General features: G+C 42.0%; 1 protein-coding gene across 2 annotated transcripts in view; it reads right to left on the reverse strand.

Moving 5' to 3' along the window:
- The window catches only part of RPS6KA6 (ribosomal protein S6 kinase A6), a 41,959-nt gene extending 25,180 nt beyond the window's left edge, over window positions 1–16,779 (reverse strand). The window contains exons 1-5 of one of the 2 annotated variants that reach the window (XM_082770527.1): window positions 16,400–16,779; window positions 8,291–8,350; window positions 4,702–4,818; window positions 1,128–1,209; window positions 384–464 (exon numbers count right to left, since the gene is read on the reverse strand). In XM_082770527.1, the coding sequence (XP_082626653.1) occupies window positions 384–464; window positions 1,128–1,209; window positions 4,702–4,818; window positions 8,291–8,350; window positions 16,400–16,480 (421 nt within the window). In that variant the 5' untranslated portion in view covers window positions 16,481–16,779. The remainder of the gene's footprint in view (window positions 1–383; window positions 465–1,127; window positions 1,210–4,701; window positions 4,819–8,290; window positions 8,351–16,399) is intronic. The other variant, XM_082770526.1, reaches the window with a different exon arrangement.
- Window positions 16,780–19,097: the final 2,318 nt, after the last annotated feature.

Raw genomic sequence — 19,097 nt, forward strand, 5'->3', positions numbered from 1 at the left:
TAAAAGAAAGAGGTATGCACATTTAAACTCCTCAGGCAATTCTGCAGAGGCTACTTTAGAAATGCTGGTAGATTTCTTTTACTTAAGGTTCTTTCTGAAGGTCATTGAGCATCATCATGGCAGAACAATTCTTCCAGCCAGACCACATGCTTTCATGTAGCCAGACCATATGATTTCACGTATGAAACATCCCATGTTTCATATATTGGGACATGAGCAATATTGAGCAGGTCTTGTTTTCTTGTCCTTCTTACCAGTTAACTATATGCCATCATATTTTATCATACTTAAAAAGAAAACTGCGTTTTAAAGCACACCACTTCACTACCAAGAACAGCAATGTTTCAAGCAAAGAAAAGCTGTACCAACAAAAAAGTACCAACCATAGTGCAGTTTGACGATAAATGGATGATTTACTTCTACTAATATATCTCTCTCCATTTTTGTACGAACTCTATCCCGAACTGGTGAAAAAAAAAAGAATACTAGTATCAAAATATATTATAATATAAAAGGAACAAATTAGAATATGGGAAATTTTTAGTGTCCAAGGCAGTACTTTTACCTTTTTAGCAGTAAAAATTAGAAGAGGTTACAATATTTTGTAAGTCTTCCACAAAACACATTTTCAGACAGCAAAACTGTATTTTGTTTCTTGCCTCAACTTTTTTCTTTAACTAGAATTAACTATTTCACTGAATATAAACGTTCTGACTGTTAAGATCACTTTTTCCCTCCTCAACGCTCCCCATTTGTACAAAGTCAATTGCCTTCATTAAGGCATCTTCTGAAAGCCAGAACTAAGTTAGCTTTCTGTCACACCTATAACAAGAATGACTGACTTGAGTTTTAGCCACAGTAAAGTTCTAACTTAAAAGGCAAAATGAAAATTGTTTATTAAATTAATCTGCTCTGGTAGAATAAAAATAAACAGAAACAAATAATGCAATTTTAAACTCTGAAAAAGTAAATTTTACTACATAATTAAAGCTATCTGGCCAGATTTGAAATCACTGAGAAAGTTTTAAGATGAAATTTATTCTCAAAAGAAATATTTGGACAACAACATTTAAGAGAGGTGCACTGAAAATCTATTTTCTGAAGTTTAAATAAAAAGATACACATACCTTTTAAAGAAGCTTTTTTCAATACTTTCATTGCATAAAGTTGCCCAGCATCAGGACCAATTATTTTCCGTACGAGGAAGACCTAGTAAGAAAAACGCCACCTTTAAAATTACTGCTAAAAATAAACAACTACCACAAAGTATTTGGAAACTTCACACTAGTTTCAGACACCTTTAGGTATTCTTTCCTAAGCATATGCATCTTTTTTAAAAAGGACAGAATTCCCTTAATCAGATCAAAGGTATATACACTACCACATTCCCTTAAGTAGCCAGATAGAGTATACATTCTTTCCTATAGCCAACACCTTAAGTATTCATCAAATACATGTAGAGTGCTCTTATACCACATGGGTTTTGCTTTACTTTCTTGAAGAACGACAGTAGCAGGACTGCCTGGTCTGCCACGTCTTACGCTAAGAGATTTTTGAGGTTTAAGACCTAACTCTCAAATATATAAGAGGCTATACTAATGAATTCTGTAAGGGTGGCAAGACGAAAGCTATGGAACACCACCATTTGTGATGAAAGTACACCTTCCCTCTGGAACAGCAACTCCAACAGGTTTTTCTGCTCTTTCCTTTCCAGAGTTTTAGAGATAGGTGGTAACTTGACATTAAGAAACGCTTAAATAGAATGATGCAGCATGAATACACTTATCTCCATTGATTAATATTCTAACTACTAGGTCTTTCAGTGCATAGAATTGTTTAGTATGTGCTTCTGTTTCTAATAATGGCTGTTATAAGAACAACTTTTTTTTTTTATGAGGGTTTTGTTTTAAATACAGTTTTTACATTCAAGAGCTACCTGAAATTGCCTCTGGTCTTCCTTGTACTCACACTTTCCTTAATACTAGATATATTTACACATACTTCTTTAGACATGATTAAATATCTAGAACTAATTAAAAAAGTGAACCAGTAAGCTTTTTCATTCTAGAATCAGAAATTCATACTCTGCCAATGATGGGGCTGGGAGAGGGGTGGCTTTTGTTGTAAGCTCTGATCAGAAGTCATGGTGTTTCCTGGTTAACAGGCTTTTATTGTTAAAGCTGTGACCAGCGGCTGACCTATTGCATCGCTCCCCTGTTATGTGATGTTGTTTCTCAAATAGCGAAGGCAGTAATTCAAACATGAGCAAATGAGAAGACATCTGTAGGTTAATATACTCACAATCTATTATACAAATAAAGCCTTAATAAGCATGTACTAATGCTTTAATGCTAAATAAATGCATGTATCAGCTACAAAAACAAACTACTAAGGACCTAAACAACCGCCATGGTGAAAACTCCTTTAGCACCCTCTACTTAAATTTGCAGCCAAATTCTCCAAAACTCAACACCTTGTGGAGATGCAGTGGTTGGTTGTTCAGCTGTAAAGCATGCATTCAGACAGACACCTGCTGCACAAAGTGACTCACCTCAGCAAGGAGCAGCTTCAACAGACTGGGTGCTGAAGCCTTAGACCATTAGCAAAGGCTGAACTGAAAAGCTCAACAGCAGACATAAGGTTTAACCCTTTATTTCTGTGAAGTAGTGTTAAACCCTGCACAGATGCAGCAGTACTATACTGGGCCAGAGGAAACAAGCCTTGTGTTTGCTAAACCCAAAGGAAAAGGCCTGGGAGGTACAGAACTGGAGAGAGAAAACAAGGATCATGAAGGCAACAGCTACTGATCTTATTGTTTGTTTTCTCTTTTGAACAGCAAGCAGCAAACATTAGATAAAACCATCCCTGTTCAGAGATGTAACAGTTACCATCTGGTTCTTAAAGCTGGTTCTTGAACCAAGTTCTGCCAGGCTTTACAAGCTCTGCAACAGACGTCTTGTCAAGCTGGTGGGATTCTGAGCAACAGTGCTCCTATGGCTACCAGAAGCCTGAGCACTGTAAAGTGAGAAACAAACTGAGGCAGGGTGAAGATGTCCATACCAGGTGCGCTGAACCCCAAGACAGGGTGAGACAAAGTTTGAGGAATAAATGCATGGAGCATCTGAAGTCTCTATAGAGAAGCAGCACACAGGGAGTTGGCAGCCAACTTCACCAGATAAGGAAAAGTTTCTCAATCTAATGTCTAAATTATTTTTCCCTTCTCATTCAACTCTATACAGAGGTTTGTTCCTGCCACAAAACAGGAAAAGAAAAAAAAATCAGCAAAAGAACAGGAAATTGGAAAAATATGTATAGGCGATTGCAAAGAAAAAAGGTACAAGTGTTGCAAAAATCTCATTTAAAAGACTAATTTAAAAAAATAAGTTGTCTACATATACACTAGGATTACTGTTTTAATAAATGTGTTTCAAATTAGTGCCTGAAACATTTTTAATTTCATTTCTGCAATGTGACTGCAAGGGGCACATTACAAAAAATTACTGCAACGTTGCCACAGTTCTTCTATAACCTATTTAAATAATTTTTCACTTAGTGTCTGGAACTGTAGATCACCTGACAAATACAGCAAAATAAAAATTAAACATTTCCGAGGCTATTTACTTTATTGTTACTTCAGCTCAAGTTCTAAATTACCACAATCATAACTCTGTATCTCCATCAATAAAGCTTTCACATTTGGGAAAGCGGGGAGGCAGGGGCTGTGGAAGAATCAAACATTCACACTTGATCAAGTAGCATCATTAAAAGATGAACCATCATCTCCTCTGTTAATGTCTACCAGTATTTATTACACCACTGGCACCCCCAAGCATCAACCTAAACAGCAGAGGACGCACAAGTACTGAACAGAGAAATTCATTCCACTTCCTCACCAGACACTGCACAAAAGAGTCTTAAGGCAGCTGAAGACACCATGATTATATTTCAAATAGCCATGGCACTGAACAAACAGAACATGCCAGAGCTGTTGCATAAAAACCACACTTAATTCTACAACCCAAGCGGTAAAATCCTTTGCTGTTGGTGCCATTGTTTCCACAAAGCTGCAGATACCAGTTGAGATGAACCACAAACATGCCTCCCTGCTCAAAACAAGGGGGAACTTTCCATGGCAGACCTCCTGCAGAGCTGCTACAGACTCACCCTCCTGCCTAGAGACTGATGCTGTTGCCTATCTGGGTCTGATACGATTTGGAGTCCTGCTATAAATAGTGTTCTCTTTGCACCAGCGCAAGACTGGAAAAAGGTTGCATCTGTCAATATCTTCTCAAATGTTCCTAGTGACTCAGCTATGGCACTTTCTTGCCCCAAAAACATACTTGAGCTAACCCTTCCCAGGCTGAATGCCTGGATAGGTCTAGAAAAAGATGTTGCTTTTCCAGTAACTGTCAAGTCCTCCTAAAAAGGTAAAGCCAGAAAGGCTGTTATAGCAAAGTAAATAAATACAAATAAAAAATAAACAGTAAAATAGGGTAACTTCGTCCAAAACAGGGCAGTACACATAAGCACATCTATCTGTACTCTGAATTATTGGCTTTATACCTAACTTGATTTCTGAAATGTCCTGGTAGTATTACAATGGAAGTAAAACATTAACATGTATTCCTATTAGTGTTAACATCAGTAAGACAAAGCAGGTTGAAAGCGGCCCTCGGATGAAAACAAGATGTGCTGTTTTACCTTTCCAAACGATCCCTGACCAAGAACCTTAAGTAGTTCAAACTGTGCTGGATCTGCTTTCTCGCATCCTTCTTTCACATGATGGGTAATGGGAATTTCTTTCACACTTCCTTCATCCTATTATTTCAAAGCAAACAAAATACAACAGTGAACAGTCCAGAATTAATCAACTCTTATTAGATTTGCATATAAATGCCTTTTTAAAAAAATTAAGTTTTAATGAGGCCTAAAAGAAAGCTATTCAAATGGAAAGTTTCCCATCCATACTTTCTGAAACAAATGCATGTTTTCAAACTCTAAGCTGAAGTCAAATTCTCACCCAATTGAATAATGCTTATTTTCTTTAGTCATGAATATTACAACTGAAACAAACATGAATTTTCTTACATGAAAGGAATTAATATACAGATTTTTAAACCAAGTCTGAGGTGATCCTTCTATGCTTTACCTTTGGTTTAGTTGCCTTTAGTTTTCCCAGTGATTGCTCTTCTCATCTTTCCCTTTCCTGAAATAGCCTTAATGAAAGCTAAATTGAATTTCATCATTTTAGATAATTACTGCTTTTCACAGCAGCAAATAATAAATATGGTCATCCACTACTGTCGCTAAAGGAACATGCGTTGTTTGAAGAGCATAAATAATACATGAGTCATCCTAATCACTCTGAGAATTCTTTCATCCAACAGAAGAAATGCAGCTCTGAGGTGCAAGGCTCAGGGAAACTCTCCTGTGTGGAGTCCTCCTTCAGAAAGCTGAGGGCAATTCTGAGGCATGGAGAGATCCAGTTGCCTTTTTCCTGTTGGTCTAATCGTTTGTTGGGGACAGTTAGAACAGATGATCTTGGAGGTCGTTTCCAACCTTAATGATTCTATGATTAGCAAAGTAGGGCACAACAGCTAAATTGTGAAAAAACAACCATTCATGATGAAAACACATCAGATTACGTATTGCATGCCTATAAAACTTATGGTGTAAGAGAAACTTCTGTGAGGCAAAACAACCAAGGTGTCAAAATAAGCACTCTTGAAACTATGAACTGCATGCTAAGGCCTGCAACAGCAACCTGAGCTTGCCCATAGCAGAGGAACCGTACCCCTTCGCCCTGTCAAGAACACCAATGAATTTCTTGTGCTCAGCAAATAAAACCCAATGACAACAGAAAATCCCACCCAATTTGCAGTACTTTGTGGTCTTTAGGGTATCCAAATTATTAACTGTTCTCCTATCTTCTCGTCAGTTCTTCACCTCAAACTTTTCTTAGTGAAGACGGACCAGGAAAAATAAAAACAAAATCCTGCAGTGCATTCCTCTCCTTCAACAAGGAGTCTGACAGATAAAGACATCAGACAGACCACTTGATGAAATGGTTAGGTTTAACAGAAAACATCTTACTACAGTCATGGTCAGGGTGACTATACAAAGTCTCGCAGCCTAAGAGCCAGCATAGAAGTTTACAGTCAGCTTTATCAGACTTGATAGACACACTTCTAAATGCAATTCTCTAGGTCACATTACACAGAAGATCAGGAAGAAATCCGATCATCCAGATGTGGATGTACTTACCACACTAATGAAAAAATAACAGGCAACCATCACACTGCATTAACTGTCTATGCTTTAATTGCCTTTTGTTCATCCAGCAATGGAAGGAGCTCCAACATCTCCATATATTTACAGACTGTAGTGCAGCTGTTACTATGAGTCTCCCCTACATCTCCTATTTTATATTCTGGAAAAGGGCTGTTTGTTCTGCCTGCTTCCCATGCAAAAGGTAGGTATTAACACAAGCCACTGCTGGATAACAAAGTCAATTCTTCAATTCACGCTATAGGCTACTTACTTCCCCTCTTTCTTCACAAAATCAGTTGACATACACTAATGATACAGCATATATGCATCCCAACTTCATTTCATCCATCCATCTTGCTGACTCTGTATACATGTATTTACATGAAAGGTGCACTTTTTTTTTTTTTTTTTGTAACACATGCTTCCCATGCTTGGAATTTAAGGCAGGTAAGAAGACCAGCATTTCAAGTCATCTGATGACAGAAAGCAGCAGTTCCTCTCCTTATATGCCATGGGGAAGAAGAATCCTAACTGCTCATTCTTTCTATGAAGTATGTAAATGCTGTATTTAGAAGCATTTTTACCTCAACATCTTAATTTGTGTTGCTTAACACCATGAACCTTTGCATGAGAAAAGATGTTTAGGAGTTCATCTGCTCTTCTATTTATCACCCACCTTGAGTCATTAGCCTGTGACATCACATTTGGTTGCTGCGGAGACAGTATTTCTAAATGTGACTGAGGAGAAAAATGTTTTCCATGCAAATAAAGAATAACTTCAGATGCATTAAATGAGTTAATTTTATAAGTAGCTTCGCCTTTACAAAAGATGTCTATATAATTTCAGCTACTTAACTATCATTAAAGCCCTAGAAATTGGTATGGCTGAAGTATAAAAAGATCTCTGCATCATCAGCAATGAATGAGCGGGTAAAAAGTTGCATGGATATGTAAGCCAGTTTCATTTTCCTTTCTAGTTTGGCCTCCATGAACTGCAAATTTGATTATCTGATTTTACATTCTGCTTTTGAGCAGCAAATCTACTGCAGGGTTCAGGTACCAGCTCTCAGTAATCCACCTTGCAAATGAGGTAACTCTTCCCAGCAGGTTAAACAGAAGGCAAAGCACTGAAAGAAACGCCACAATCAGTTATGGCTTTTTGCCATCTAACTTAGTTACAGCTTGAGTGGTATGTTGCTCCAAGCACCCAACAAACAAGCTCTGCAACATCTTTCTGGTTCGAGTACAGTGAAAGACCGAGGCACAACCCATTGCTCATCTTTCCTTGCTACCTGGAAGAGGATGACCAGGCTGAAGGTTTATTTACTTACTCCACACCAGGAAACAGACAACTATCACATCACATAAACTCACAAGAGTTTAGTCTCTAAATCACTTAATTAAAAGTTATTATTTCAATACAAAGCAGTAAGATCTACTCGATACCCTCTTCCATGATACTGTTGAAAAATACAGAGGTGTGCACTGAAAAATGATGGCCAGTTTTACCAAAGTCAGGCATTTCACCACATAAAGTTAGCCTTTAGTTTATTCCAAGATTTAGCCAGCGAACAGAACACTGATCTTCAGCATTTCCTAAAAATGCAAGTTACCAAAGCACTGGGCAGGTATTAAGTATCTTCTAGATGAATGTAAGCAACTATATGACAAGAAATACGCTATCACCTCTGCTTTTGTAGAGAGAGAAACATTAAGCACACAAAATATAAGAGGTTTGAGGTTGACCTGAGCTAGAGAGATCTGTAAATGCTCTCTCCAGCACAGAGAATCTGTTCTCCTTAAAGCACTGCCTCATGCTGCAAACTTTCCCAAACAAGCCACTTCAGGCCCCTATCCAGGGGCCATTTTTCAAAGGCATCTTTGAGACAGAGCCTCTTCAGATCTGGTCAAATAAAGTGACAGGTTCGAAACTTAAATAGCAGGCAATGCCTTTTTTTTTTCCCTTCATAAGGAAGTAAGGCTAATGAGTGTCTGAAGTGAACGTTTATCAGAGACTTACATGGTAGGAATATGGTTCTCCTTCTTCCATAGGCTCATCTGCCATTTTAAGGCCATTTAGCTGAAGAGGGGAAAGATGGAAAACGCATTAGACAAAACATTAAGACCAAATAATTTTGAAAAAGCAGAGTTCATAATTCAACCAATTTACATTGGAGCAAATAAATAGCACACTCTTACATGGGAATGCCACAACACACCCCACTTCATCCAACAGTATAAAGAAGATATCAACCCCATAGTCACAGTAAGAGAAGAGTTGGATTTATAGATGAAGTTCAATCTCTCCTTAAATAACAAATGATTCAATGCTGTTTAACAGATAAAAAAAAAAAAGAATCAGAAAGGGCATGCTTTGTCCCAACATGCAAAACATTAATTATAAACTGGAAATACCTGATAAAATGGGTGAAGGCAATTACGGATTTTGCTAGTGATAATTGCTAATTTGTTTATACGTTAATTGCTCAGCATCACTACCTTCACGTGGCACGGATCCCACACAAGAACACACTAAATAAGATACGGAAACTCACAACTACATTTTCCCTGAAAACAGAAGCTAAAGCAAGCAAGTTCTCAGACTGGGTAACGACTTTCTTTCCTTGTACTTCCCTATTTACCTAAAATACGTGCTTAAGACACCGAAATACAGTACGGTTACCGGTACATGAATCGGTAAAACACAGGATTACAAAGACTTTCGAAATGCCTTACAGACCATGCCCCTATTTAAGGAGGGAAAACCAGACAAACTAGTAGGGCTGCAGGGACAGGTTTATGCCATCGTGGTTGCGTCATCTAAGCAAACCCTCAACCACTTGCACTGCTTCTTCTAGAAGGACTCTTGATTTCAAGTACACCATTTAAGAGCTGAGTCCTAAACGAATGATTTTCCTAACATAGCTCTCCAACTCCTGTATCAAGATGCTAGCGCTTATTTTTGGACTACATTCTCATCACTGACGAAAGTAACCGGAGGAACTAGTATGAGGCTTCGGTTACTTTCGCTCTTCTCTCACTTTCTATTTATTTTAACCACAGTCAGCACACACACTGTTCGCATTAACTGCAAGTCTGGATGAGCACGTAACAGAAGACCCATCCATCTAAACAAGAGCTGGCATATTTAGCACTTCCTTGTCATGCACACACATCATGCACTGCCACCTTAATCCCTCAAGGCCAAAATTCACTAACCTATTACCCTGGATTCAGAAACCTCACATGCACTACCGAAGCCAACGTACTACTTTTGCTGCACAACTTATTTCCTTTTCTGCATATTTTTTTTTCCAAGTTAGATAAGTGGGGAGGGACGCCCACTATACTTAGTATTGTACAAAATTAATTGAATACATCAAGGCACAATGCCAAAATTCACACCAGATATGAACTCCAGCCTCCTCCACCTGATCTCTTTTCACAACTTTGTAAGATTGCGTTCAAGCCTGAGCCAATGTGAAGCCCGCCAAAGCTGTCCAAAAACTAGTAAAGAAAAGGGTTTCCCCTCTAGGTGTTCAGAAATAAGATACAATTCTCCACTCGTGGACTTAAACTTGAAATTAATTTATTGTACATTTAGCCTTTTCTTTCTTTAAATGCTGTCAACATTTTCAAAGATTAGTTATTTGAATTTAAACTCTGGAGCCAACATCACTAGCCAAAAGAACTGCAGATACACCAAAACCAGCTCAAATCCAGACAATCAGATAAAGAACGCTATCATAGCTTAAATCAGTTTTTGAACAAAAAAATCAGTGTGCTATCTGATTTCTGCAGTTTCTGAGCACGCCATGCAAGCATACTTTCAGCTTTCTGGCAAATCAAATATACTAAGTTATGGGATATTTATGGCAGGTAATCAAATGTCATCTTAATTAACAATTTCCTACCATACACTTTCCCCCCCATTGTTGCTTGTTTTTTTCCTGTCCAGTCTCTCTACAATTACAAAAACTGGGATGTCTGCCAGTTTTTAGTCCAAAGAATTTTATGTTCAAGCACATAAATCTACTTTTATTGCCTGACAGACACAGACAGTTATACTTCTGGCTTATTTGTTTGCAAATCCTGGTCAGCAAGTCTGTTTAAAAAAGTAACACACCTGTCAGATCACAACCCAAAGGCTAGCAATTTTAAAAAATAAAAACATAAAAATGTTAACTATTCAGTTAAAAAAGAATCAATGACAAAAAGCAAATCACTACTCTTCTGCCCAGTTACTTATATTGGCCAAGTTTCACTAACTAAAAGTTTCCACTCTCTCCCCTATACTATCAAATAAAAAAAAAAACAACACCCTCAATTACCAGCTTTACGGGACAAAGTACAAATTTCTGTTTCTGCAGCCAACTAGGACCTCCTTTAGTGATTTAATTATGAATATTTATACACAAACATATAAAGAACAGAACTGCTTTAATTTCTAAGTTATTACTTAGTGAATATTCACGAATCCAGAAAGTGAATTTATTACTGAGAATTAGAGAACACCTGCCTATAGCTAACAGGTGAAAGGAAACAAGTACCATTATTCTGAAGGAGACTTTCATCCTGGAATCATTCTGCTGTTCTGCACTTCTGCACTAAACTTTTATAATTAACTGAACATTTTCAATATTAACTTTCATTATGACACAAACTAAACTCAGACATTGAGGCAATGCTTTCCAAATAATTTTCAAAATTCAAGTGAGTATTCCGCACTGTTGATCGGTATAAAAGTTAACAGAAAACAATGCATAAAAAAAGATGAGAACAAAGTTGAGATCAGACAACCTGGAGTGTAAGAAACTTACTTTTCCAGAGGTGCAGGCTAAAAGTCCCACTCCTGCAATGGCAAGCTCTCTCTGAGGTAACACGGTGCAATCTTCCTTCTAATTTAAATAGCTGCAATGGGTCCCATGACTAGCTGGGCCTATACCATACTACCTTGGGAGAATATCTAAACAGCTTCTGTGGGCTAGTAAAAGGCTTAACTACTATTGCGCATGCTTTTCCTCAGATAATTACAGCAGAGCAGAGGAATCCCAGAATGACCAGAGATTAGAACCATCTAAATACAGGTATTACTTCACATATTGATGATGTTTTAACTGTTTACATGGTAAATGCATTACAGTTTGATGGTCTATAGGTTTGACAAAAAAACAAACAAACAAACAAACAAAAAAAAACCAGACAAATGGTCAGTAAATGTGCCTCACTACAAGGAAAAACAGTAGAGAAAGTCAAGTGGGTTCGCTCTGTCCTGTTTTTAAACATCTTCATTTCAGCATTCAAACAGAGGTAAAAAGGAGGAAGAAAGCAGACCCAGGAATTTTATTAACAGAAGTAAGAATGTGTTACTCATCATGTATAACCTAGCCTGGCTTCAGACAGGTTCAGCTTTATGTATGGATCAACAGCAGTGTCTGCACCTCCCAGGTTTCTCCCTCACTGCCCTGATTTGCTGATACCGCAGCTACAGCCAGACCAACCCCTCTCGGTTCTCCCAAGCGAGCACAAGACAAACCAGTTTGCTTCCTATTTACAGAAGTATTTCTTCAAAAACCTATTTCAAAATGTTAAGAGCATGAGCTTACGTTAGGAGCCCCTTATTCCAAAGACTTTGAAAAATAACTTTGTGGGAAAAAAAGTGTGTTAAGATGCCCACGTTTGTTCCTCTTTTATTTCAAATCACATCTGCAGACAGTTTGCATCATTAATTTAATTAACAACACATTGGCCTACTGAATCGTGTTTCCTGAGACTGGACTAAGAAACTTTGGTTTTCTGTGTACACCTCAACAGGCAGAGATTTGATTTTAAAACAATGTCTAAAAGTCTTGTTGTCAGCTCCAGGCCCCACAGGTGCACAGGGCCCAGGCACCCCAGGGCCTCCTGCCCAGCCCCTCGCTGCTCAGACCCCACTGCTGGGCTCAGCTCCTCTCATGAGACCAGGCCAGGAAATTCCCTCACACCTACTTTGAATGGATCAGATAGGAACTCTTCCTAAAGGTGGATGTCTCTATCTCCCTCTCCTAAGGCCCTAATCAATTTCTAGGGAAAGTTACGAACTTGTTTTCCTGTGGCAAAGAAAATATACACTCAAACAGGCTAACAGACCTTCAGTAGCACTTAATTAGCGATTAAGCAAACATTTTGATCCTTTCCATTATCAGATGGAGAGCTACACATCTCCCATTGGTTACAGACAAGCCACAAACGTGGCCGTGAACACCGGGATCCACGAGGACCGAAGGTGCTGCCTGCCAGGGAGAGGCATGAAGCTCCACAATGAACGCGTGTAAAGCAGCCTCAGAGTCCTCTTTTGTGACAGATAAGGCTGAAAACTGATGAAAACAACGTACTTCATCTTATTCCTAATGTAATAAAGAACTACATCCACACACACATTGAATTTCTGTACATCAGGAGGTAAGAAATGACACACTTCTTCTATTCTAGAGTCACTGGGCAGTTTTTCCAAAGCAGCGAGGTGAGCTGCCTCAGCAGAGCCCTGGCTCTTCCAGAGACTCAGAACTCCACAAATATCTTCAAAAGTGATATATCAAAACAGTTACTCTATTGCAGCACCTTCCAGTGCATAAAGACATCCATTTTTTTTCCATCTAAGAGAATTAATGTGCTTACTCCCCCATCTCATCCCCCCTTTTTAAGGCACCTTGTTCTTGTCTTTATGAAAAGTGAACATGGCTGCAATGGAAGAGGGCCCTCAATTCGCAAGTTCTGTGCAACTAGTACTTGTTTTTTTCTTGGCATAGCACTGCCTAATTGTGGAAATTTTCAGAGATGCACAGAACTAGGTAGCTGAGTCATCCACGTCACTGCCAGTAATTACTCACAAAGGAGTTATGCAACTCCTAACACTGACAAAATTCAGTGGCCTTTGACGGACCAGGATCATAACATGCTTGAAAGGATGGACCCAAATCAAAGATGTATTTACTTAAATTGGTGTGGACAGACTATGTACAACAACAGCAACGCTCCACTTAGGAGCACGTCTTTTTGAAGGCTGCAACTTTCAACACAGCTCAGCTTTCTAGCTGAATACTTCCATTTCCAGTCACTTTGCTGTTCCAGCCTTATCCTCCGTGTCACTTACAGCCAGTTAAGCAATCAGTTTCTGAAGTACTTATTTAACAAATAAATGAGTATGAAGTTGCATTTATGCAATTCACACTATTAATATTGTGAACAGCATACACTTGCTAAGGCAAGTGCAGTTCTTACTTTAAACGCGTGCAATACCACTTCTATTAAGTGAGCAGAAAACCCCAGAAGTCCTGTATTCTGCCCATTTCTGAGTATTTTGGCATTTTGTTAGCTTGGTGAATAAAGTGTTAACAAGTATTCTGTTTCTTTGTAGATTGCAGTCATTTTACTGATCTGCTACATTTGTTTATAATCAATACCTCTATTGTATCTATTTTTGACAATGAAACTACTTTTTAATCCTGTATTTCAAAGGAAAGAAGTTCACTGATATCTGAAGCTTAAACTGCATGACACTAAACCTTTTACATATGCTTAAGGAATTCCCATAGCCACAGAACTGTTTCAGAAGTGACACTGTCATAGGAACACAAGAATAGACAAAAAAACTTCGTGGCGCACAGTTCAAAATCAAATCCTCAGCACTTCAAAAGCAGCCCAACATGAAAAAGCACAAAATAATTCAATTCTAAACTTCCTCCAGAAGTTCATGTTGTTTTTATGCCTTCAAGCATGAAAGTTTGTTTCCTGCCTTCAAGATTGCATTCTTCCTTTGCCAACTGCTTTAGTTCATCAAGTCGACACAAGTGCTACTTCACTGGAAATGCACTTATTTCTAATAATGTAATTCTAAATTTAGCCAACAAGCAGATTCCTCAGAGAGAATTGTTTCGCCAATTTTTCCTCCTGTGGTACAACTAATGGACAAGAGCTCTAGTAAGTGCAAATAATTTAGTCTTTAAAACAGAAGACCATCTCTTAGTCGACCATAGTTCCTGCAAGCGCAAGGTCACCTAGACCTATCAGATCGTAAACACAGGATTACATTAAGTATTATAAGCAATAATTCATTCTATAAATGTTAAGTGAAGAATCTAAACTAAACCACCCCCCTAGATCCCCTAAACCAACTGAATGTAAAATTCCCAATGAATACTACATCTCTCCTAACTCCACTTAGATGAAGTGTTACGACAATAGTATTTGCTAATGCAATTTGGGAACTTCACAGGCAACCTGAAGGAACTGTTTTTGGTATAAATGAAGTTTTAAAGGCTGCTAACCAAATGTAACAAGGACATAACAAATGTGATGTCTCATTTTAATCAGAGCACAACTGAAACAGGTTTATGCAGACACCATTAGGTAAACAATTCCTGTAGGGGCTTGAGGAAAGCACAATTTGAAGAGCAACTGTTGCTAACAGGGCTGTTCTGGACATCCATCCATTGCCCCACACCACCTTGGCTGGGTGAGCAGGACTGCGAAGCCAGGCTCCTACAGGAACGCATTGCCAAGCTCCCGGCTCTTCACAAACACCCACGGAGGCGTTGAAGATAACTCGGACGTCACCACAGTCAGCAGAACCACCTGTCTGAGCTCTGCGGTGCTGGAGCTATCACAGGTCCTCCTGCCAATCCTGCTGTCAATACAGTATTTATGGCAGAGACCGTACACGGGAGCAGCATGAACACAAGACGCTGAAAGTAGCACGAGCCATTTGCAGAGGGGTGTTTGCCCAGCCAAAAAATACTGTGAGCTGTGCAGCAACCACAAAGTTTTACATTTCAACTGCAACACTTTAACTGTGTGTGTTTTAAACCCTACCATATCGCAATACTCTTCAAGAATAGCTCAGTGGTGTCAAGAACATTCTCAGACATTCAGTAAGCCTCATACCTTAAGTACAGCGTGCTATTTTTACAAACCATAATAGCAACAAATAGGCTTTAATACTTCTGCTGACTTTTTAATCCTTACCTTTAGCTTCACTAACGTAATTAGGATTTCTCTATTATTAAGGTACATGAACTGCGTTAAGTATTAGACCATTAAGATACTTAAAGTGTAGCAGGCACGGTGTAGAAATGCATGTCCAGTAATTACAGGGCTTGGATGTGGCACTCTGTAGACCCAGCAGCAGAGAATAAAAATAAATAGAGTTTGAAATCCCATGGATTTATTCTTATTGTGAACTACTGTATGTTTCCTTTACGTGTACGTATCGACGTTATCAGAGAAGTAAACTTCACCAAGATCCTTCGCTGGCGATTATTTCCATTCATCCCCAAACATGCAGGTAGGCCAACTGGGCGCACTTTGTACACGGAGACGAATCTGCTGCAGCCTTCTCCGCTCCCGATAAGCGAACCCCACCGCATCCCAGCAAGCGAGTCCGACCAGTTCCCAGCAGCTTTATTTCGATAACATCTCCTGCGCGTCTAAACGCACCGAGGTGCAGCCTCCCCCTTGTTGTCACACCTACCGGCACCGGCTTGCGATTCAGCCAGGGAAAAGTTTCGGTGCTCCTGCGGAGCTACAACCCGGCACCCCAGCACCAGCAGCCGCCTGCTCGGCACCGCCTTAGGGGCAGAGGCAGGCACCGAGCGGTGCCCCGGAGCCTTCACCCCGGTGCCCCCCGGGGCGTGCAGCGAGGAACCGGCTCCCGGTGCCTGCCGCCTGCCCGAGCTCCCGGCGGCACGGAGGCGATTTCGCACAAGTTCCCGCAACTTTGCCGGGGCGGCTCAAGAGCTCGGGGGCCGCATTTTCACCCCGGGACCACGCAGCCCCAACACCCCCTCTCCCCCCCCAGGCACCGTGCTGCGAGCACCCCCCCCCCCCACCCCCAGCTTCGCCCCCGCCGCCGGGGCCGCGAGGAAGTGGCGTCGGCCGCGGGCGCCGGAGGAAGCCGCGGGGCCGGGCTCTGCCCCGGCGCGGGGGGCGCGGCCGCCTGCCCTGCCCTGCTCTGCCCTACCCGAGGGGACCGGGGAGCGAGGAGGGGGCTCCCCGGGAGGCACCCTCCGTGGGCAGGCGGCTCCCGGTGTCCGGCGGGCAGGTGCCCTTGTAACGGGGGAGCCCCCGCGGCGCCGCCCCGCCCCGCACTGACCTCGCCGCCGCTCACGTACAGCTCCATTTTGTGGCGGGGCTCCGGCTCCTCCGCGTCCTCCAGCGGAGCGAACGGCACCATGGCCCGGCTCCGCGCCGCGCCGCCGCCGCCGCTCTGCTCCCTACCGGGGGAGCCGCCGCCGCCGCCACCGGCTGCTGCTGCTGCTGGGGCTGCTGCTGGTGGTGGTGGTGGTAGTGGTAATGGTGGTGGTGGTGGTGGTGGTGGCGGTGCCGCTGCGCATTCCGCGGGGGCCGGGAGGCGGCGGAGCCCCCTGCCGCCGCCCACGCAGCGCAGCGCGGCGGGGCTCGGGCTCGGGCTCACGGCTACGGCTGCGGCTGCTGCCGGCCGGCGGGGGCGGCTCCGCGCTGCGCTCCCCCGCGCACACCCCCCAACATGGCGGCCGCCGGGGGCAGGGCCTGCGCCGCACGGGGGTGACGTCAGGGCGGGACGGAGAATCCCTGACACGGGGAGGGGAGAGGAGAGGAGGGAGGGGAGGTGACCGGGGAGGGGGGGTGTTCGTCTGCAGGGCGCCGTGGGCAGCGCATTGGGGGCTGTGTGAGGCTGGGGGAGGAAGGGTGAAGTCCTGGGAGAGCGGCAGGAGGGTGTTTAAGGGATAATCAATAAATTAATAAAAAAATAAGCGCAAAGCTGCCGTCGCCTCAACGCAGCGAGGCTGCCCCCCGGCTGAGGGAGCCGCCGTCCCGCCTCATGGTGGGGCGGGCAGCACCTGAGGGGGCTGTGTGAGGCTGGGGGAGAAGGAGCGAAGGCCTCGGAGAGCAGGAGGGCATTTAAAAATAAATCAATAAATCAGTAAATCAATAAATCAAGCAATAAATCAATAAGCACAAAGGTGCCGTCACCTCAGCGAGGCTGCCCCCAGCTGAGGGAGCCGCCGTCCCCTCAGCCCGCCCGCACGACCCGGGGCGCCGTGAGCTCCCCTCACGAACGCCGGCGGAGCCTCCTGGGGCTCTGCTACCCGGTGAGGAGACTGAGGGAGAAAAGTTTTTCCCTGCGTCTATTTTTTACTTTTTTTTTTTTTTTTTTTTTTTTTGCAACTCGGGGGTGGCAGGATACGAAGGGGAGGCGGCTGCAAAGCAGGGAGCCGAGCAGCAGGACGAGCCGGGCCCGGGGGAGCCGCGCCGCCTCTCCCTGGTTACCGACCCGCGAGTGGGCGGCCGCCTTTGTTTCCAGGCACGGGCTTGGAGAGAAACGCCGCGGCATTTCCGAACCTGAGGGGGGAAATACAAGGCCAGGGATGAGAAAATAATGTTTTCCCAGCACTGTTTGATGCTGGGAGCTGGAAAACATTCGACGGTACTACCGAAAATACGTAATTTTAAGGACAGAAAACTGCCTCACTGACACCGAGTATTTATTTAAGCGCCGCACGATCTGTCGGTGAGCCCTGCCCCTTAGATAAAGCTGGAAAAGGAAGTCTCAAACTGTTCTAAATTGCCAAATAATTTTGATGAAATTAGTATGATCGAGGGAGCAAAATGGTATGCTCCGTAGTCCAGAATGCTTTCCCCTTGCTGGTTTTTTAACTCAGAAGTCAGTCATCGGACAAACAGGTAGAAGAAGCCTGGCTGCTGCCATCCGTGGTTAAATTTGGGCAGCCTGTTCCACAGCGCTCACCGGTACCGTCCCCTGCCACCCAGCCTGCTGAAGAGTTGCCTATTGTGGATGTGTCATTGCAGCAAGAGCCAGCTGGCATGTCAGCATTTCCATTGCAAACCTATTTTTAAAGGTCTGTAACTCAACCGTGGAAGACAAATGCTTTGGACTGAAACGGAGACTGTGTACCAGGAATGTGCTCCTTCAGAAAATAAAAAGTATACGAGAAAACACAGGACCAGAGTTACCACTTCTTAATATTGAGAGAGAATTTACATTCCAAATATAGAACTATTTAGGATAGGTCACTTGTAAACATTGTTTTTGTTGTAGTAGGATAATGTGTACCCGGAGCTCTTAGAGCAAACACGCAGCGGCAGAGCAGGTGACAAGCCCCAGCTTCGTGAGCCTTTGGTTCACACATTGCCACCTTCCCCAGTGCCTCTGCTCCTTAATGTTACTGGTGTGTGTCCACAAGCAGCCAAAGGGGCAAAGCTTTTTATTTATTTATTTATTTTTCTTTGAGATTAAATATTCATGTACTTGATCAGTGCCGTGGAACAGATCTTAATTTACATACAAAGGAAATCAACTGAGAAGTGACTTTTTGAAAGTGCTTGAGTGCTCAGCAAGAACTAGTGTTTAAAACTTGTGTTGCAGATGGCTCTCTGCATCTGACTTTTTTTTAATGCTATTGAGGCTTTTCTTTAGTGTCTCAAACACTATGAGGATACAAATGATGGCCCTGCATCCCCAAAGTCCTAACACTATAATATTTGAGAAGTTCAGAGTAAAGCAATGATTGAAGAAGTTGGCATTGTTACTCGTTTCTTGTCAAAGAGTACAAGAGTGAAATTGTGATACAGGTAGATATAATAATGACTGATTCAGAAAAGTAATTTCAGAATTTCTTTTACTCTAGGTTTCACAACCAAAGAAACAAAAGATATTCATTTAAAAAGGCAGCAATATGTCACTGAAATTCAAAACTTGGCAAGATCCAAAAAGAAATGGGCTTTTATAGAGAAAGAAAACATCAACAATATCATAGCAAGTCAATAAGTTAGGAAGACCAAGGTCTTAT

Source organism: Aythya marila, assembly GCF_965140915.1.
Source record: "Aythya marila genome assembly, chromosome: 13".
Lineage (NCBI taxonomy): Eukaryota > Metazoa > Chordata > Aves > Anseriformes > Anatidae > Aythya > Aythya marila.